Source organism: Octodon degus, unplaced genomic scaffold (genome assembly GCF_000260255.1).
Source record: "Octodon degus isolate 3935 unplaced genomic scaffold, OctDeg1.0 scaffold00053, whole genome shotgun sequence".
In the NCBI taxonomy this organism is placed as follows: Eukaryota; Metazoa; Chordata; class Mammalia; order Rodentia; family Octodontidae; genus Octodon; species Octodon degus.
Genome location: NW_004524629.1, coordinates 2,000,074 through 2,022,407, shown reverse-complemented (window position 1 = coordinate 2,022,407; position 22,334 = coordinate 2,000,074). Strand labels below are relative to the sequence as shown.

Genomic DNA, 22,334 nt, shown 5'->3' with positions numbered 1-22,334 from the left:
GTGTGTGTGTGTGTGTGTGTGTGTGTGTGGCCAGCTCAGCCCACCAGGGGGCGGGGCTGGCTGGCATGTGGTGCTTGGGGATTGAACTGCGGTCCCTGTGCTTTGCTAAGCTTGTTCTAAGTAGTTGCTTTAGACCACTGAGCCATCTCACCAGCCCCTCTCTTAGGGTTTTACAATGCAGACGTGTGTGTCACCCAAGAGCCAGGGAGCTCCTCTAGTGTCTCCACATATACTCTATGCCAAGCCTGATTATATGCCTCCCCAGGAATTTTATGAGTTCTTTCCTCCTTCAAATTGCTGTTCTGTATTACCATTTTTTGGGTAATATTAAATATGATGGACATAAGGGCAACCATCCTCATTTAAAAAAAAAAAAAAAAAACTAAAAACTAAACCAGGCACAGTGGCACACAGCTAGAACCCTAGCACTTGAGAGGCTGAGGAAAAAAAAAATCACCTCAAGTTCCAGGGCAACCTGGGATACACACTGAGTTCAAAGCCAGCCTGAACTACACTGCAAGACTTTCTCTGAAAAAAAATTAAAAAAACCCACCAAAAACAAAAACCAAAAACAAACCATTGAAATAAACTAGTCTTCAAAGATGGCATCTTCTTTTTAATAGGTAACATGATAGTAACGCCTGCAGTTTTTTACTTTAAATAAAACTGTTCCTATGTGCAAGATAAATAAGTCTACTGAGGCAAAAAAAAAAAAAAAAAGTAGCAGAAAAATACTTTTTCATTCCCTTTCTTGATTAAAAGAAAAGTAAAAAATTCTTTTAGAGCAAAATGTTAGGTGTTTTATCCAGAAGAACACAAAACAAACAAAAATACATAAATCACAGTATTCTGGTATACTTCATTTGGCTCTAAAACTTGTAGATTTCAAAAGATATAGCAGAAATTAATTGACAACGCATTAAAGCAATGAAACTAAAAAGTAGAAGACTTTAACATAACTAGTGATTAAGAAAAGTTATTTATAAAAACAATGGGGGGGGGGCTGGTGAGATGGCTCAGTGGTCTAAAGCACCTACTTAGAACAAGCTTAGCAAAGCACAGGGACCGTGGTTCAATCCCCCAGCACCACATGCCAGCCAGCCCCGCCCCCTGGTGGGCTGAGCTGGCCACACACACACACACACACACACACAAATAAAAAATTTAATAAATAAATAAATAAAAACAATTTGGGGAGGGGGTGAGGGAGATTGACCCCAGGGCTTTTTCACTGAGCTACAGCCCCAGACCTTTTTTGTTTTGGGACAGTATATGAAGTTGCCCAGCCTGGATTCAAACCTGTGATCCTCCTCAGCCTCATGAGCTTCTCGGATTACAGGCAGGACCTCCGCGCCAGCTTACTAAATAGGATCATTGTATCATATGATGAGCACGACTGTTACTAATATCACCTTGATTGCTATACTAGAATGGCTTTCATCTTACACACTCCCCCTCCAAGAAGTATATATTTTCTGCTGAATGTGTGGTATGCACCTGTAGTCCCAGCTGTCAAGATGCTAAGGCAAGTGGACTGCCAAATTCCAGGCAAGATTGGGGAATTCAGCAAGAGGTTGTCTCCAAATAAAGTAAAAAGGGCTATGGTATAGCTCAGGCAGCAAGGTACAAGCTTGTCTGGCATGCACAAAGTCTTGGGCTCAATCTCCAATATCAAAAATAAATAAAACAATTATCTGTACTCTATACCTTAAAGATAGGCATGTTAGTGTGTTCCTGTACCCTCAGCACTTCAGAGGCTGAGGTAAGAGGATCACTGAGGAGTTTAAAGCCAGTTTCAACTACATAGAAGTTGAAGGCCAGCCTGAATTGCATGGTGATACTCCAGCTCAAAACAACAAAAACAACAAAAAATTATCATCTTATCAGAAAAGATCTGATTCACCTCAGCAAAATGTCAAATCAAAATGGAGGGAGGGAAAGGCAGTGACCAAAATGTGATTAACAATGACCAAAAAAAAAAAAAAAAGAGTTGAGAAAGTGAAATATTTGGCTGAGACTAAAAGGGACAAAGAGCTTTAAAAGAAATGAGTTTTTGAAAAGAACCAAGTGGCTTGACTTAAAAATAGTAACAAAGCTCAGGGTGGTGGCACATATCTCAAATCCCAGCACTTGGGAGGAGATATTTGAAGTTTAAATCCCATCTAGACAATTTAGCAAGATCTTATCTCAAAATAAAAAAATTAAAACGAGCCAGGGAATGTAGCTCTGCTAGAGTACCCTTCATTCAATCCTATGCATAGTTTTAAAAAAAAATATTTAAGTTCCCATGCCCTTGCCATTATCAGATTTCTCAGCTATGCTTTTGGCTCATAAGCCACTTAGGAAGTGGTAAGAAGCAATTAGCCGAGGGTGTGATTCAATCCTATGGGAAAGTGGGTGTGCAGGAAAATCCCCTAAGGAATATGCCTGGCGAACCCTTGGTATGCAGAATTAATAAGGACTTGCTATTTTCGTTCTACACCTTTGTTCTGGCACAGTGAGGATTTCCAGGAAATTCTTTAACACTTCTAGTAGTACTTTATAGTGTGCTACTCAGCACTGATTGACAAACATCTCAGTACGCCTCCCTCACAGCCCAAGTTCAATGAAATACCAAATCCTTGCTTGGCTAAATTCCCTAAGGATGTCCGTGCCCTAGCGCCTTCTGTTAGCTACAGGTTACTCTTTACGTTGATAACATGAATACTGCTCAAAGGCAGGAATTCACTGGCTCAAGTAAATCCACACCTTTTCTACCCATGGTGGTGCACATGCTAGGAGGACCACAAGTTCCAGCCCAGCCTGGTGAGAACCTTCCTCAGGAATGAATGAACAAACCAACAGCTGAGAACGTGATGGCATTTACCTATAAATCCAACATTCTAGAGCCTCAGGTGGATCACAAAGTAGGAAGCCAGACTGGGCTCCATAGTGAGTTCAAAAACCAGGCTAGACTACAAAGCAAGACCTTTAAAAAACAAAACAAAACAAAATGGCTGGCGATGTTGTTCAATGTAAAGCCCCCTGAACTGAATCCCCAGTAGTGGGAGGTAGGAGGGGCCTAAGCCTTTTGCAGAGCAAAAATGTCTGATTTCCTACTTTCCTCCTATGTATTGGGGTAGAAACCATTTAAGAAAATCACTCGAGAGCCAGGTGTGGCACTATGCCTTTAATCCCAGCACTGAGGATGAGGTAGGACTGCCATGGTTTCAAGACCATCCTGGGCTATGCAGTGAGTTCAAAGCCAGCATGGACTATAGGGCATGACCTTGTCTCAAAAACCCCACAGGATTAAAACATATAAATCACTAAAATATGAAGTCACAACTATCAAACATAAAAGAATGTCAATAAAATTGGTCCATAAAAAATTTATAGGGGAAATTCAATTCTAAAAGTATTCATTTCTAGCTTCTACATAACTTTTATCAACTTCAAATCATCTTTTTTTTTTATAATTAGTGGTCATTCAGTATGTAAAATCAAAGCAAATATTTTATGGCTAACTCCACTGTTGGCCAATGAAGCTTTTAATCATGAAAACATGTGATAGAAAGGCTTGACTTTATTCCTCTCCCTTATAATACTGAATAAAAATATAAAACTAATGGGTGATGCAAAGCACCATTGCTTACATTTAAATTTAGAGCAGATGTAAGTCATAAGAGGGAGGGGAACCAAACAACCAAATCCAAAAAGAAAACCCCATTTACTTATGTATTATACCATATGAATGACAGTCTTTGTGATGTTCATTTAAAGAGTATTTTCTTCTGATTTCACATTAATTTCATCAGTAATAAATCTGGGCCAGGTCCTACAATCTATCTCATAAATTTTCCAATTATGAGTTGAAGAGAAACAAGCAAATGTGTATGACATGTACTTTACGGAACTTAACCATATATAGGTTGCCCTCCCTATCTGTGGCTTTTATATCTATGGGTTCAACCAACTGCAGAATGGAAATATTTAGGGGAAAAACATTCCAAAACACAAGGCTTGAATTTTCCACATGCCAAGCACTAGGCTGAACCCCCAGAAGTGTAGCGCTGTGCAGCGCATCCTGCTGGAGCCTCCTGCTGCTTCACAGCTCCTCAGGCTTCCCTGAGTGCTCACTTGCATCTGCTTGTGTGCTTATGGCTAGGCGCACAATGTTTCTGTCTATACAGACTACACATAGACCGCTTTTTCTTATCATTATTCCCTAAGTAACAGCATAAAACTATTCACATAGTATTTACATTTTCTAAGGTACTATAACTACCCAGAGATGATTTTTACAGGACGACGTGTGCAGGGTATATGCAATTCTACCCTACTTTAGGTGAAACCTTTGGGCCTCTGGGATTTTGGTGTCTACACAGGATCCTGGAATCAGTGCCCCGAGAATCCTGAGGGAGGGAGGTCTGCAGCTGAACTACACATATAAACTTCATGATTCAAAGAGACTACGACGGTCATAAAACCCATTGACAAGACCTACCTTTCAATCTTTCTGCATTTTAATAAGAAATGATTTAATATAATGTAGAAATACACTCTATATTTCAACATCAAAAAGCTATGACATTTAAAGGAACAACCAATAAAATTAAGCATTTTAAAATTAAAAAGAGCTCATCAGGGACACCTTAAAATATAAAATTCAGTTCTAAGCAAGAACTGTTACTATGTAACATGTCCTGTCATATCAAAAGTGCTGGTGACAAAAATCTGTCCACATACACATAATATCCATCCGCAACTGTAATGAGATTTTAAATGTTTAAGGTGCTTGAAGTTTGCGCTGCGGGACTAATTTGATCAGTATTCATGGGCTACCCCCTTGTAGCAACTCCAGTTAAGATGATCCATAGACAAAAAAAACCACTACTTTCTAAAATGTGGCATTTGTGGAGCTGGAGTGCCCTCTACTGGTAAGGAAGACGACACACTCGCCAGCTGTCCAGAATACATTTTCTCATTGATTCGGAGTTCACATCCATCCTGGAGCATTCGAACTGCTATTCTGGCAATGTTCTTAGAATCATCAAGGCCACTGTGAGGCCGCCCATCGTAATCCATTCCTAATTTTTCAAGCATTATTGTCAGTTTGGTCTGGCTTCTAGGAACCTGAAAAACAAACATCTTAGAATAAATAACTCTTCACTGCTCTAAACTACAATACATAGTAAAGTCCTGTTAGAGCCAGGCATGGTGGCTCATGCCTGTAATACTAGTAATCTGGGAGGCTGAAGCAGGAGAACCACAAGTGGACCCCAACATGGACAACTCAGAAAAGACCTTGTTTCAAAATTAAAAATTTAGGGCTCAGGATAGAGGTCAGTGAGAAGCCTTGGCTTCAACCCTCAGTTTCAAAAAATGTTTGAACTAATAATAATAAATACAGCAGTTACAAAATCAAAATCACAAAATCAACACACAGAAATCATTGTATTACTAAACACTAACAATGAATAACCCAAAATGCAAATTTTTTTAAAAATTTCATTTCCGATAGCATCAAAAAGAAAGCAATTAGGAATAGACAACTAGAGACTTGTATACAGAAAACAAGGAAATGAGGCTTAAATAAAATTAAAAAGCTACTAATCAATGAGAAAACACCAAATGCTCATGGATTTCAAGAGTTACATATTAGTATCATCCAAAGTGATTTAGATTTATTGCAGATAGCCCAAACATTTTTTGCAGAAACAGAAAATTCCATCTGAAGACTTCATTTGCAATTACAAGGGACCCAAATAGCTAAAATGATTTTGATAAAACATGAAGGTGGGGGTCTAGAGAGAGAGCTTGATGGTCTAAGCATCTGCACAGCAAGCACAAGGACCTAGGTTTGATGCCAGGCACCAGCCCCACACCAAGCCAAGCTAAGCTAGCCCCCAAAATTGGGTGTGGTGTAATCCCAGTGCTGGGGAGGCTGAGACAGCAGGATCACTAGGAGTCAGAGCAAGATCCTGTACCAAGTAAATAAATAAACAGAATTTTTAAAAAAATGTGAAGTTGGAGGTCTCATACATCCTAATTTCATAACTCATTACACAACTACTGTCACTAAAATGCTACTGGCATAAAGATAGACATACAAGCTAATGGAGCAGAAAGAGGATCCAAAATTAAACCCTCATAAATGTGGTTTTCAGCAAGAATGCCAAGACTATTCCACAAGCCAAGACAGTCTTGTCAGCACAGTGCTGGGAAAACTAGGTATCTGCATGAAAAAGAATGAACTCAACATTACCCTATACTAAACAAAAAATTCAAAATGGATCATTGCTAAATTTAAGATCTAGGGTCAGCCAAATAGCTCAGCAGATTAAAGCGCCTACAAGCAGGCATGGGGGCCAGGGGTTCCATCCCTGGGCCTGCCGTGCCAGCCCTGTCCCCAGGGTGCACTGAGACAGCAATTGAGACTGAGCGTGGTGGTGTGCATCTGTAATCCCAGCTCTTTGGAGGCTGTAATCAGGAGAATCTAGATGTGTCCGATCTAGAAATGAGACCTTGAACTCCCTGTAGACTGTTCCCTAAAAATACAAAAGTAAATAAATGAATAAACAAATAATTTAAGATCTAAAATCTTAGCAGAAAACAGGGAAAAGCTGGAATGACGATTTCATGGCTATAACACAGAAAACAATGTATCTAATTTCATCAAAACTAAAAAGTTTCATAAAACTTGCATAAAAAACAGTATCAATAGGGTAAACTGGCAACCTATGGAAGAAAATATTTACAAGTAACAAATTTAATATGGATATAACTCCTAGATGAAAACTCTGAACAGGTTAAGCAACACCCAAGAAGAAAGGGGATAATAAGCCAGTCTACACCATGGCTTATACAAAGTGATTCCCACAAATCAACAAGTGGTTAAATACCCTGGAAGAGATGGACTACAAAAAACATTTACGAAAGTATACACCCTCTACCAGAGATATGAAGAAACTTCATCATTATAGGCCTGATACTGTGGCATGCTGTGAAAGTAGACATTAACAGAAGCCCATTGAACTTCTGATTTGCACATTCCTTTTCCAGCACCTGTTATGAGAAATTACTCAGATCTTCAAAAAGATCTACACATCCAGAGCATAATTACACCTTAGTGACACATAGTAAAGATTGAAGTCTATACTATCAAGACCACATCCTGTGTACTATCTAGGCCAAACATGTAATAATGATGCCAGAAGATATCTAGCTAGTACACCACATATACAGAGAACACGCTCATAAATCTACTTGATAAACATTTCATCCTCATAGAAATGAATAAATGAATGAAAAAAAAAAGAGAGAAAAGAACAAAGCAATGCACACACACACAAAAAAAACTTTCTTCATTGGTAGTTCTAGAAGTATTTTTTGGGGTTGGGAGATAGCTCCACGGTCTAAGCACCTGCCTGGAAAACGCAAGGACCCAGATTCCATCCCCAGTACCGAATGCTGTGCTGTCGTGTCAGCCACTAAAACCAAGAGTGGTGGCACATGCCTATAATCCCAGCACTGGGGAGGCTGAGACAGGAAGATGACTACGAGTCAAAGCTGCTTAGCAAGACCTTGTACCAAATAAATAAAAGATTTTTTTTTTAAAAGTATTTTTTCCATAGAATCAAAGGCATCTAAGAATATTATTTCAAGTGGAAAAACAGAGGCCAGAAATCAGGTATTGATAGCTTGCAACAAGGGGACTGAGATGAAAAGTGAATGTCTGGAAAAGAAGACAGAGTTTGGAAAGTTTGGTATGAGGAAGAGCTGAAAGACCGGCCTACTTAGCAGACATTTTTGTCACAAACCAGATGAACAAGTCCCTCAAAGACCCTCAAGAAAAAGGTCTGACTTCAAGTGATAAAGATTCTTGGATTGGCCAGGCAGATAGCTCAGTGGAATAAAGTTCCACTGCTTAGGCAGAAGCAGGGGCCAAGGGTTAGATCCCCTGCCTACTCCGCCTCCCAGGGTGCACTGCGATTGAGATTGGGCGTGGTAGCACGCCTGTCATCCTAGTGCTTTGGGAGGCTAAAAAACAGGACGGATCACTACAAGTCCAATCTATGTAGTAAGACCCTGTAGACCCTGTACTAAATACATTTTTTAAAAAAAGGTTCTTTGATTTCAGAGGGGAAAAACAAAGCTGAAATGTGTTATATACATATATCAATCCCCTACAGTGGATGTAATCATTACATACTGCAAACACATACTAATAATTTTTTTTAAAGAATACAATTACACTCTTAAATTTCAAAGAAAATAATCTCTAGAAATAATTTATGCTTATATGATTTTTTTATTTATGCTCATGTGATTTTATTTATGCTCATGTGATTTTGCTTCAGTTTCATAGGAAAAATCTTACTGAAAACATTTTGAAAAAGCTATAAAAGAAAACTGTTTTCTTCACTTTCAAAACTAGAATATGGCAGAATGAGAGATCTTTTCCCTCAGTCTTCTGCTCAGCCTACAAATCTGCCTGAGAAAAGAGGTCTGATATGAAAATTAGTGCTATGCCTCCAGAAATCTGGATTTTTGTAAGGGCATCCTGCCACTTAAGGAACGCAATAGACTTTTCACAGCATTTCGCAGCTGTCTGTACATATAAGCAAATCTTTTGTGTTGTTGTTGTTAGCAAATATACAGAGTAAGGGCAGGACGTATTTAATTTCTGTGAAAAATGAAATTCATGTTAGATTACCTTAAATTCAATCCAGAGTAATTTGTATCAAAGAAAAGAAATACAAGTAGTATTTTTCATCTTACACTTTTACCTCAAAATTAGCATTTTAATTTTAAGTCTATAAAAGAAATAAATACATTTGTATAATTTTTTTGTTGTTGTTGTGGAATCAGGGATTAAACTCAGGCCCTTGCGCTTGCCAGGGAAGCACTTATTCCACTGAGCCATCTCCCCAACCCCACATTTGTATAATTTTGTAAATGTTACCAATCACATTTGTGTTTCATATGCTCTACCAAAAAAAAAAAAAAAAAAAAAAAAAAAGGAACTTTTTCCAAAATCTTGTACTAAATCATTAGAATATATTTTTATTTACTTTGCTTTAGCCACTTTCAGAAAAAAACAAAATCTTGTTTTAAGTCATTTACTTCACAAAAATATATTTTGTTTGTCTTACAAGTTCTTTTAAATTTATAGAAAGGAAAAAGATCAATCTCAGGTTCAGCTACCCATTTCTGCCCTCTACTACTCAAGAAAGGCTGGGTGAAAACTTATTTTTCATCTAAAAAAACAAGAACATCTAAAGATTTATGCAGATTATGTCACTGACCATCTTTAGCATCATATATAGCAGAAATTTGTGATACAACATTTAGGTTTCCATAGATAAGGCAAACAAAACAAGAGAAGGAAATTTCTTAAAAAGATAAATGCAAGTTCCTTCTACTTACAGTAGTAACTGACATTATGGTTAGCATACACAGTGGAAAGCCACACACACAAGAGTAGGCTAATATTGGTCAAAATTTCCTCAATTAATAGAGTACTGGAAATTTTACTGCATTACATACACAACTTTATAATCAAATACATGTACCGTGAGCTGTAGTTTGTTTTATTAGTACTCAAGGACTAAACCCAGGTTCTTCACACTGAGCTACAATCCTCAGCCTTTTTTTTTGAGACAAGGTCTCATTAAGTCACTAACTTGTCTAATCTAGGCTCAAACTGACATCTTCCTACCTCAGTCTCTCAGAGTTCTGTGATTAAAGATATGTACCAACTTGTTTGGGTCTCCACTGTAAATATTTTTATGCAGATCTGAAAGTTATTTTAAGATATAATGAGGAAACCTTAGAATAAATAAATTATCTTCTAAATTAAAGGTTTGAGAAAAAATGTCCTAATATGATAATCGATAATGCACTACCATCTGGGACTTGTAGCAAAAACAGAATCTAAAGATGACAAACCAGAAATTTTAGTAGAACTTTAGATAGTTTGAAACTACAATGCAGTATACAATTAGCAAAGTCCAGATAAGTGGAAACACTACAGAACATGTAATTCTTTCTTTAAAAAGAAAAAAAAAAAAAAAAGTAAGCCCACTGCTACAAGGGAAAAAAAGTAAAGATAGAATTTGTCGATTAAAAAAGCTAGACATAAGAGAACAGACATAACCAACACTGCACACGTGTGAACCTTATTCTGATTTTAACACATAAAAAGGAAAATAAAATATATTTATGGTGAGGTGACAATAAGGAATTATTGCTAATTTTTTAGATGTGATACGGTATGATTTTAAAAAAAAGCCCTTACATTTTGAAGATAATTAAATATTTACAGTCTGTTTTCTGACTCAAAATAATAAAAGAGGTACATAGGTAAACTAATCTATGGATTTGTAACAGTCGAAACTGGGTCACGAGCTTTCATTAGCCTTTTTATTTCTATATATGTCTGCAAGTTTCCATAACGAAGGCTTAAAAAAAAGAAAAAAACTATAAAGTGAGCTGGGTGGTGAGGTACAATTACCACCCAAAACCGAGGCATGAGAATGGCACAGCCCAGGCTAAATACTGAATTCAAGGCCAACTTGGATTACATAGTGGGACCATGTTAAAAAAACAAAACAAAACAAAACAAAACAAAACACTAAATGAGTAAAAAGAAAAAAATGAAGGATGATCAGAGAACTAGCATCTAAAATAAAGATCCATAAACCCGTAACAAAAGAACAACTACAAATGTTTTAAAATAGGCGCAAACTTAAACAGAAACAAAAGGAAAGAAAGGGAGAGATCAGTCAAAATGGCAAGCAAGCATGGAGTAAGTTCAACCTCATGAGTGACCAACAAATGCAGGTTAGAATTTCAGTGAGAAAGCATCCTATATCCACCAGATTTACACTAAAAATGTCTACCAATGGGCCACATCATTCAGTACCCTCCTAGAAATCCAGCCCCCTCTCTTTTTCTCTTTCTCCTATTTCTAAATAAACTTTCCTAATCTCAAAATAAAATCAAACGCCTACCAATATAATACTAGGTTTTGGCAATGACATAAACCAACTGTAAACTCATGCACTACTCAGTGTACAAAAAGATACAACTTCTTTGATAAACAATTTTTCCATTATTTAATAAGGTGAACAATGCATACAACCTATGACCCAGCAGTTGCATTCCTAGGTTTATACCCTAAAGAAAGTGCCGTGGAGTACACAAAGGCAGCAGGAATCACAAGAAAGTTTACAGCACCATCATTCAAAAAAGCCCAAAGCTAAAAATAACCCAAATGGCCAAAGTAGAGCAGATCAACAAATGCCATCTATTCACACAATGGAATTCTGCAGAGCAATAAAGTGAGTGAACTGCAGCTGTACACACAATTTGGACAGCTCTTAAGTAGAATAAGGAAAAGAGCAAAATAAATAATAAAGGAGCAAAATAATAACAGGAAAAGAGCAAAATTAGTAATACAGTAATGCATTCTAATCCAACAATACTGTCTAATGACATTTTAAACTAAACATATTAACTATAAGGAAAAGCAAGAAAATGATTACCATAAAAGTATGACTCTTCAAAAGAAAGAAAAGAGGCTAAGTGGTAAAAGTTACAAGGGTATTATTCACTTTTTAAAAATTTGTGAAACTCTTGTACATGTTTATTTTTCAGTTTTGAGAAAGTGTTAAAAGAAAAAGTTTTTTTAGGAAAAGCCCTTTTTCTCATGAAAGTAGATTTTAATGATATACTTCACCAAAATGAAGTTGCAAAGGGAGAAGGACGATGACACAAAATGCAGCAAAGTACCTTTCCTTTGATAGAAAGGCAAAGGAAATGTGTCCTAGGATGATAGTAGAAAAAGGCTGAAGAACAATTTTGGTTCAGATGAGAACAGGATTAAAGGAAACACCTACAGACTATATTTTGGGCACTGACCAATGAATGATTCAGTTTGACTGTAAAGGTAGTACGAATACATTAGCAAGATTCAGGCTGGGGAATAACCTTCGGAAGCTGGGAGTTGAGAACTAAACCTTTACTTTTCACTGTAGAAATTCAACAGACATTTTAAACTAAAAATTCAAGAACAGCACAAATATGCAAATTATAAATATAAAGGTCAATACATAAAGAAAAAGCTTTTGAAAAAGTTGAAAAGTTATCTGCCTCAAGAGCAGGGACTGGTTCTGGTGAAGACTGTGGCAGTCTTCCCATTTGTTTTGTTTTGCTTTTTTTTGGCAGTACCAGGGATTGAACTCAGGCCCTTGTGTTTGCCAGGCAAGCGCTTATTCCACTGAGCCATGTCCCCGGACCCCCCATTTGTTTTTAAGCCTTGTAGCATTATTTTTTAAATATACATTACACAAGGGCCGGCCAATAGCTCATCAGATTAAAGTGCCTACAAGCAGGCATAGGGGTCAGGGGCCTGCCATGCTGGTCCCGCCCCCAGGGCGCACTGAGACAGCAATTGAGATTGGGCATGGTAGTGTGCACCTATAATCTCAGCACTTGGGGGGAGACTGTAAACAGGAGAATCAATATGAGTCCGATCTAGTAGTGAGACCCTGAACACCCTGTTAGACCCTTCCCTAAAATACAGGAAAAAAAAATCTCTCTCTCTCTCTCTCTCTGCATCTCACATACGTAGTGGTTTGGGCATGGTGGTGCACACTTGTAATCCCAGCATACGGGAGACTAAGGCAGGAGGATCACCATAAATTTGAGGCTAGCCTGTGCTACATAGTGCGTTTGAGGCCAGACTGAACTACAGAGTGACACCTTCTCTCAAAAAACAAACAAACAAAAAAAGGTATTAACTTCAATGAAAATAAAATTAAAATTCAGCATTAGTTCCACAAGCAAGACATGTAAAGACATGTACTTTACAATTCCAAACTTGTTATATATGTATCTATACTTAAATACATGTATGTATCTGTGTGTATGGTCTATATTTAAAGTTCATAGGTTGAGAGGAAAAAAGGCTTATCCTAGTAATTTGAAAAGAAGTCAGACCGATTAAGAGTAACAATTAGATGGCCTTTTCCTGTGAAAAATACCAGAAAATAACAATTTAATTTACATGCAAAATATAGCAAACTTATCAAGAGCATAATCATTAAATACAGCAATTTTACCTTATAAAAGTTTCCATACGACTTTCGAATATTGATCCACTTTTTAGCAAACGAAGGGTATTTGAGTCTGCTGAGTTGGCACTGAATGTTCAAGAACTTACTCATATCCCATGAACTTATAAATGAAAAACAGAAAAGAGATAGACAAAATAAATGCTGCATTATTCTTTTGAATAATTCTTTTAAGTCAGTGTTTTTATTTCAATGTCAACATTCTCATATACAAACAATAAACTTAGAAACATAATCTTACTTCCTATAAAATGCCACATCAAAAATAAACTTTATAAAATAAAAAGAAAGGGGCTGGACAGACAGCTCAGCAGACTAAAGACCAGGATTCAATCCCTGGCTTGCCCCTAGGGGGTGCTGAGATAGCAATTAGATGATTAAGACTGGGTGTGGTGGCGCGCACCTGTAATTATAATGTTTGGGAGGATGAAAACAGGAAGATCACTATGAGTCCAATCTGTGTAGTGACACCCTGTAGGCCCTGTACTAAACACAGAAAAAAAAAAAAAAAAGGAAGAAAGAAAAGGAAATTTGACATATTAATCCTTAATGTTTTTATAGTTCTGATACATGGGCAGAGGTCTATCCTGCTGAGAATGTTCTTCATAATTCTCAAAAGTAACTGTTAGGCTAATGAGTAATGGCAGTATTATTGTATCAGTAAGGTTTTTAAGGATACACTCTAAACAGAAATAAATGCCACAAAAAAATATTTTTTAAGTAAAGAAGAAAAAAAGTAAAGTTAAAATAGGGCTGGGTGAATAGCTTGGAGGCATAAGCGCCTGCCTGGCAAGAGCAAGGTCCCGAGATGGATCCCCGGTACCATATTCCGTGCTGGCCCAGGAACAGGGTGTGATGGCACACACCTGTAATCCCAGTATTGGGGAGATTGAAACAGGAGGATTTCTATGAGTCCAAACTGTGTAGTGAGACCCTGTATCAAAAGAATAAAAATAAAATACAAATAAAAAAGTTAAAATATAACCTATCCTGCTACAGCATGTATTTCTATAATACAAATCAACTTTTACAGTCAAAGAGACCTACAATGTGCAATGTGGAAATTGTGCTGGTTCACGGATGGTTTTTTTACAGCAAAAGGTCAGAATGGCAGCAGCGACTATAATCTTCAGCAAAAAATGAAGTCCTCAACTCTGCTGCTTATTTTGACAACAGGAACACTTTGAACTGCACTTTTAGAAAAAACTCAGCAGTGGTGCACACCTATAATACCAGCACTCTGGTAGGATAAGACAGGAAAGCAAATTCAAGTCCTACCTGGGCAAGTTAGCCACTTTGCAAGGCTCTATCTCAATAGAAAAAATAAAAGGACTAGGAATATAACTTAGTAGAAAACACTTGGATTGAATCTGCAGTACCACAATAAATAAATGAACAATAAATGACATCCACTCCTACGATCTTATTGTTTGTGTATTTTTAATATCCTAAAGCAAACTACCTACCATAAACTGCTTGCCTGGGTTTCCAAATTATTTCTGGAAGGATCACTTATTACTTTTTAGTGCTCTGATTAAAAAAAAAAAAACACAGATTTTGAACAATCTGTCTTAGAATGTGAGAATTTCATACCTATATAGTTATGATAAAAATACCATTGTCAATGTTAACAGAAAAACTATCTACACATATTGAAAATCAGCACTAGGCTTCTAAAAAGGTCCATTAAAAAAGTTTCCAAATTATGGTATGATTAAACTCAATGTTCCCTCCTCTTGTATGTGGATAAAAAATCCTCTTGTTGGCAGTATCTCAAATATCTTTAAGAGTACAAACTGTCCACAGTTCAAAATAGAAGCTGTTTAGGACTTTCTTTTTCAACACTGATGGTGTATGATACAGGACATATCCTAGTACAAGGCCTGTAGTCCTTGCTTTTATCTTTCTGATATACTCATTATTAAACTTTTCATTTATGGAAGGCTATCAGATAGTGTAAGTCCTTTAGTCTGAGAGGGTATTTAATTTCTCTGCAAGAGATTAAGCTTACACACACAAAGGTATCAGAATAGTTAGAACTGTACATAACAAAGGCTTTAAGATTTTATATATAAGACTTTAAAAGAAATAACAAAAAAATCAATGAAGTTGTAGTATCAGGGTAAAATCTAGAATGGCTTTGACGATAAGCAGCAAGAAGAAAAGTTTCTTAGTGGAAAGGAAAGCTTGATAAACACACAGGAAAATAAGTCATGTGTATTCATGGGCAACCTGACTATAATAGAAATAGTATCAGGTGGATTAGGCTAACTGGGCCAGGTGATGAGAGACTCTTGAATGCTAAGCTGAAGCCTTCTGTGAGCAAGCAAATTTCATGATAGAAATGGGCTTTTGGGAAAATCATTTTATTTTCACATGTTAATGTTTATCTTTCCAGTCCTCATGTCTTGTACTACACTGTTACTATTCTCACTCATCCCTCAGATTCAAAAGGTAAGTAGAAAAAGGAATATAAAAGGAAAAACATCATCTCCAGTGGGTAATTAAAAAATCTTTAATAAATAATACTGCTGTGATTATTTTAAGTCAAATGAACTAGGGAATCTTGAAAAAGTAGATATTAAACAGATTAATTTTCTTAAATACTTACCCATCTGTTAGTATGCAGTATTTATATTTTGTCCCTAACTCCTTCAATTTCATCCAGTCAATTACTTTTTTCAGTACCTCAGGGAAAGTATCAGCTCCATCTACCTGATCCTGAGGGTAAAAAAATAAAAGATATGAAAACCAGGGTAACTACCTGTAGTCCTGCAGTATACCCAGACATAAACTGGAGGGAGGGAAATGGCCAACATGAAAACTCTTCATAATCTGCCAGGCCTCAATCCATCTACCACCTAAAATTTCATTTAAGACCCTTACAAATTTTTATTGTCAAGAGTGATAGTACATGCCTGTAATCCTAGCAGTCTGGGAGGCTGAGGCAGCAGGATCCAAAATTTGAGAACAACTTGGGCAATTGGGCCACTAGCCCTCAGTGGCTCATTTTTCTGAAGGCCTCAACCTAATGGTTTAATGACTATTCAAAACACAGAAGAAAAATCTTTTATTAACTGAAAACCATAACTGCTCATAGTCTCCCCACCTCAACTTTTATGCCTTCCCACACCATACTACACAATACTGCCAGTCTAGGTTTCCTAAAAGGTAAATCTGACCTATCTATCAATCAGCCATGCTCTAAATGTCTTCCAAGTTTCAAGGCTTTCACAATAAAAAGATAGGCTCTGCCTTGTTTCTGCCTATCTCAACCATTTTCTCACTAAGGCACACACCTTTGGGCCCTCCTGAGCTCTGTGTAGTTTTGCCATTATGCACCTGAAATGCCCATCACTTCTTTCCTATTTACCTACCATAACTGAGGTCAAATTAACTAATACGATGAAGCCTGTCCCAGAACAACTCTGTCATATAGTGGAGCTGTTCTGGTTTATATCTAGATATCCTAAGAGCCTCATGACTCATAGGCAGGGCTTCTGGAAGGAAACTGGATTACAGGGGGTTATAACTGATTTACTGTTAGGAGGTAAGGTCTAGTCAAGAGAGATGCATCACTAAGGATGTGGTCTGGAAGGGCATTTCTTTCTCAGCTCATCTCTCTCCCTCCTGGATGCCATGAGCTAAAGCCCAGGCCCATTCCACCATACCCTTCTCTGTCTTGGAGCTAGCAAGCAGGGACTACTTGCTACAAATTACAAACCCTTCCTCCTTTCAGTTGTAGATGTCAGAAATTTTGTCTTCAGGGAAAAAAAAAAAAAAAAAGATTGCTGACTGCAGCTTACCACATGGCTGAGAAACCTCTGGAGCTGGTTCATGGGAAGAGTCTGAAAAGGTTTAGAGACTATGGCTAGAAAAGAAGTCCTAGAATGCTATAAGCTGAGCTTGACGTGTGAAACTACTAAGAGCTCAGAAGATCAGAGTACTTCTGAAAAAAATGCAGATGGTAACGACCAGGTTCAGGAGAACTTCACTGGCCAAAGGATTCCAGACTGTGTATATTATGCTCTGACAGAAAATTTGTCTACATTTTATCATGTAGGAGTCTAAGATTAAGGACAGCAGACCTGTCTAGATCAGGAAATTCTAAAGTAACCCAATGTTGGGGAGTGTGGCATAGATATTGGGGGAGGGGCTTGGTGAGGTCTATCCTGAAAATCAGAGTTAAAAAACCCATTTAAAAAATTTTCAGTCTTGACTGGGCGTGATGGCGCACACCTGTAATCCCTATGCTTGGGAGGCTAAAAATAGAAGGATCACTTCGAGTCCCATCTGCGTAGTAAGACCCTGTACATCTTGTACTAAATAAAAAAATAAAAAATAAAAAAGAATAAAAATTTTCAGTCTTGCCAGAAAGTGCCTGCAAAGATGGAGCAGAGAACAACTTGGTAGCTGAAAGGATTAACTTTAAAATGAAGCGCAGTACTTTGGATCAAGATAACAGAAAAATGCTTTGAAAGTATATGAGGAACCAACAAAGCCCCACTGTTCACAGGCTCAAAATTACAAAAATAAAAAACTTTGTTTCAAGAAGAAAGCACCACAGCATCATGCCACCACGGTGCTACTAACCAGGGACTTTGTCCCCAGCATTCATTTCAGAGTATTCAACCATCCAGGCACTTAGAGGCCTCTGAAGACACGATACAAGGAAGCCTTACTGCTGCTAAAGCTGGCAGAACTTGGTATCATCCACAGTACACAATTTTACAGACATGCACAATGTAACAGTTGTAATGGTAAGGAGGTCTTTAGCCAGACCTTAAAAGGAAGCCTAAAGCTGGGTGTAGTGACACATGTCTATAATACCAACACTCACGAGGTTAAGGAAGAAGATCCTTGTGAGTTCGAGGCCAGCCTAGGCTACAGAGTTCAAGCCCAGTCTGAACTACACAGTGAGACCCTATCTAAAAAAAAGAAACAAAATTAAAACAATAGAAAGCCTAGGAAGCCTATATCCCACAGAAGGCAGTGCCTGAAGCTGCAAAAGTGAGGTCAAAAAAGCAGCAGAGACCCCAGAAATCTGGAGAAGCAAGAAACAAAAAAACATCTGAGGAAAGCCTCAAGGAGTGAGTAAAGCCAGCCCAAGAGAGTAGTCATGAGGGCTACAACCACCGGCAATGCTGTAGGGGTAGGCCACCCAAGCCCTCTGGAGTTCACATCTTACATCTAGCCCCAGGTGTTGGACAGAGCTACAAGATTTAATGTTTACCCTCCTGGGTTTCAGTTCTGCTTTGGTCCCATTCCTTTTTATCTCCCTTTTCCTCCTTTTTAAAGTTGGAATATTTGCTCTATGCCATCATATACAGATGGTGTTTTAACTTTTTTGTAACAAAGGCTCACAGATAAGAGTTTGCCTTAAGTCTCAGAGGAGACTTTGAACTTGGACTTCTCAGCAATGCAGGGACTATTAGGACTTTGGCAATTCTTAGACACAGACTAAACACATTTTGCATAAATAGGTGCCCATCAGTTTTCCTAAAATATATCTAAATGCTTCCCCCACATGCGCTCATGGGCGTCTTTTCAAAGGTGATTGGATTATGGGGCATACAGCTGACTTGCCATTAGAAGGTAGGGTCTGGTCAGAAGAGGAGGGTCATTAGGTGTGGCCTGGAAGGGTATATATGTTCCTTTTCAGCTCCTGCCCGCACTCTGCTTCCTGGATGCTCTACGGTAAACAGCTTTCCTCCACTCAGGTCCTCCCGATTCGCCATTTTTCCTAGAGCCAATTTGTGACGGACTGAAAATTCTACAAACAGTAAGTCAAAATAAATCTCTCTTTCTTTTCATTGGGGGTTGAGAATATTTTGGCCCAGCAATGATTAGAGAACCCTTTTCATAGAACTCCAGAATACTCTGGGAACAAATATATCTTTCCCTACTTCTCACTCAAACACACTGTGACCACTGACTTACTTTGTCTGCCCCTCTGGCTTACAGACTGTAAGGAAACTGAGGATAAGGGCTGACTTGACTGTCTCTGAATCCCTAGCTCCACAGTATATTATAGGTAGTCACTCAGAGCAAATGAATAGAGGAAATAAATGAACAAAAGACCTACATATTAGAATAGAACAAAAAAAAGCCTAAAAATAATAAAATTTGTAAGTCAGGATGTAGCCTGACATAGTAACACATGCTTGTAAGCCTAGCATTCAGGAAGCTAAGGCAGGAGGAAGATTAAGTGTCAGGATAACCTAGACTAAGGAGAAAAGCGGGAAGGGATAGAGGGAAGGAAAGAGAAAGAGAGGGAGAAGAGAGGAAGAAGAGAGGCGAAGAAATGTAGAGATACTAAGTACTGCAGGTTAACATTTCATTTAACAAATAAAATCTTTAAATGCACCATTACAACTCCTTAAAGGGAAAGGCTGAGTATAATGTTACCAGATGTAAAATGGGCTTTTTTTCTTTTAGAGAAGATTCACAGTCCTGGACTCTAGCAATCCTGCCACCTCAGGCTCCTGTGTAGCTGGGATTATAGGTACATACCACTGCAATAGGTTGTAAGTATTTTTTCTAAATTACTACACTATGAAAGATCTTTACCAAACAACAAAAATACCATAAAATTGATTATAATGATTGTGTTTTGAACTATCTATAAATTCTTAATTTAAATTCTATTTTCAAACTCTAGCAAAAAGAGAACAGACTCATTACCTGAGTAATTCCAGTAAGACTGATGCAGAAATCAGAAAGTTGTGTGTTAATCTCTGGTCTCACATACTGCTGAAATGTATCTTCCTACGAGGGGAGAATAGAAATCTTAAAGTAGTTTGTGTGACAAATTCAGCTATGGCACAGATTTTTCTAGTGTTTAAGGATAATTCTCCATATTCAAAACACTCTGATTTTTTAATTAAAAAGATCATTTAAATTTTGGCTATTTAGAATTTAGTTTAATTGAATCTTTATGAAAATGATGACTATCCAGGATTAAATAAAAGCAGTAATACAGAGCTATTTTACTATAACAGAGTAGTGACATTTCAAAAGAAGTATTTAAAAAGTTTTATATCTTGACTTATAGATTGCGTACAATAGGTTTTATATATTTAAAATAAAATTATCAATGTTTTGCTCCTCAGAAAAATGTTTTTTAAATATTGGTTTGAAGGACTTTTAAAATACTTGCTGTATTTTAAATTCAAAAAATTTTATTTCATGAAAAAATAAACTTTCGTAACCAAATAAGAGCATAACCATAGGAATTACATTTTGTATTGTCTTCTTCAAAGTATTTACTCAGTATATACCAGAAATAAGAAATAACCAGAAGATTCTTACAAAAAATTTTAAACTCGAAACAAGTGATTTTTTTTCTTTTAAAGCCGGGCCTGATTGGGCATTCCTGTAATCCCAGCACCCTAGGAGGCTGAGTCAGGAGGACTGCATGTTCAAGCCCTGTCCAGGGAATTTAGTGACCTAGCAAGATCCTGTCTGAAAAAAGTAAAAAATAAAATTTTGCATGTAGCTCAAGTGTAAAGCAAAATACTAGTAATTCTAATTCTACAGAGTCAAAATTAAATTATATCATATATAGCAATTAAAGGATAATACTATATATACACTGGGGGTGGGTACTGGGATGGAACTCTGGGCCTTTGTACTGGGAGCTATATCCTCAATCGTTTTTAATATTATGCATTTAGACATAAGTTCTTGCTGAGTTGCTGAACTGCCCAGGCTAGGTCTGAATTCATGATCCTTATGCCTCAGTGCTGGGATCAGAAGCATGTACCACCATGTCCAGCTATTTACAGCATTTTAAAAGTGTTTCTAGAAACTGCCATGTTAAGAACTTAGGCACAAAACTCTGTGGATTAAGTAATACCAGCACTGTCATTAGGTTCTGATCTCTAAATGCTTTTCTTCTAGCCCAGATTTACCTCCCCAAACCAGGACATACTGAGTCACTTTTTAAAATTAAGGACTTTTTTTTTGTCTGAAACAAGTTCAGGCTATCCTTGAACTCAGCATATAGCTCAAGCTAGCCTCAAACTCATGGAAATCCTCCTGCCTCAGCCTCCAAGTGCTCAGATTAGGTCGGAAACACCATGTCCAGCAAAATTGACACTTCCAAAGTATAAATATTTTAAAGCAATAAATATTACTCTCAGTTAGATATAAAGAAAAAGATAACATATTTTGTGATAGATTTAAACATTGAAAAAAGTAATGTTTATACTTCCTATGAATTAATTCTTGCTACACACCAATCTATGAAGGAGAGGAACTATAAATGATTAAGAATTATAGGTCTGGGGAGATGGCTCAGTAGAATAAGCACTTGTTTGACAAGCGCAAGAGCCTGAGTTCAATCCCCGGTTCCACCAAAAAAAAAAAAAAAAAAGTCTAGCACAGGGCGGGAGAGATGGCTCAGTGGAATAAGCGCTTCCGTGGCAAGTGCAAGGGCCTGAGTTCAATCCCTGGTTCCGAAAAAAAAAAAAAAAAAAAAAAAAAAGAAAAAAAGGAAAAGAAAAGAATGATAAAAGAGATAGGATGCGCTTTCACACATTTGCGATTCTAGTACCTTGGGAGGCTGAGGCAGGAAGATTACAAGCTCAATCTGGGCAACTTAGCCATCTAATGAGACTTTATCTTAAAATAACTTTTTTAGAGTAGGGATGTAATTCATTACAAACACTCTACTTTTTAGAGTAAGGATGTAATTCATTACAAAGAGGCTGTGTATTGGTAGGGAAAAATGGCTAGACAATAAAAGTAAAACAGCAAAGAACGCTTTATTCTCAAAATTTATAAGCTCTTTACTCATTAGACATAATACAGAATTCCACTTAAGTATTATAAACAAATTATACAAAGTCTTTAAAAGTAGAACATGTAAAAAGGAAGCATAGAATACAGGATGTGTTTGCAAACTTCTCTTTAATAAGATAACCAGACAGGCTTTATTCAGAAGAGAGGTTTAAGGAAAAAGTAGGATTGGGTGAATCACCCAGCAATACTTGGGAAAAAGAACTAGAGATAAAACACTGGGAATTAAGAGGTGGGAGCAAGTCTGACATTTTGGAGAAATAAGGACAAAACTATCTCAAATAAATAAATGATAATTTAAAAAAAAAAAAAACCCGGATGGTGCACACCTGTAATCCCAGCTACTCGGGAGGCTGAGGAGGCACGAGAATCATGAGTTTGAAGCCGGTCTGGGCAATGTAGTGAGACCCT

The 22,334-nt window shown here is 37.3% G+C and overlaps 1 protein-coding gene across 3 annotated transcripts in view; it reads right to left on the bottom strand.

Moving 5' to 3' along the window:
* Positions 1–3,002: 3,002 nt before the first annotated feature.
* Positions 3,003–22,334, bottom strand: part of Eri1 (exoribonuclease 1) — a 27,460-nt gene continuing 8,128 nt past the window's right edge. The window contains exons 4-7 of one of the 3 annotated variants that reach the window (XM_023717662.1): positions 19,806–19,889; positions 15,733–15,842; positions 13,110–13,224; positions 3,003–5,130 (exon numbers count right to left, since the gene is read on the bottom strand). In XM_023717662.1, coding sequence (XP_023573430.1) covers positions 4,873–5,130; positions 13,110–13,224; positions 15,733–15,842; positions 19,806–19,889 — 567 coding nt within the window. In that variant the 3' untranslated portion in view covers positions 3,003–4,872. The remainder of the gene's footprint in view (positions 5,131–13,109; positions 13,225–15,732; positions 15,843–19,805; positions 19,890–22,334) is intronic. The other 2 variants (XM_023717663.1, XM_023717664.1) reach the window with 2 other exon arrangements.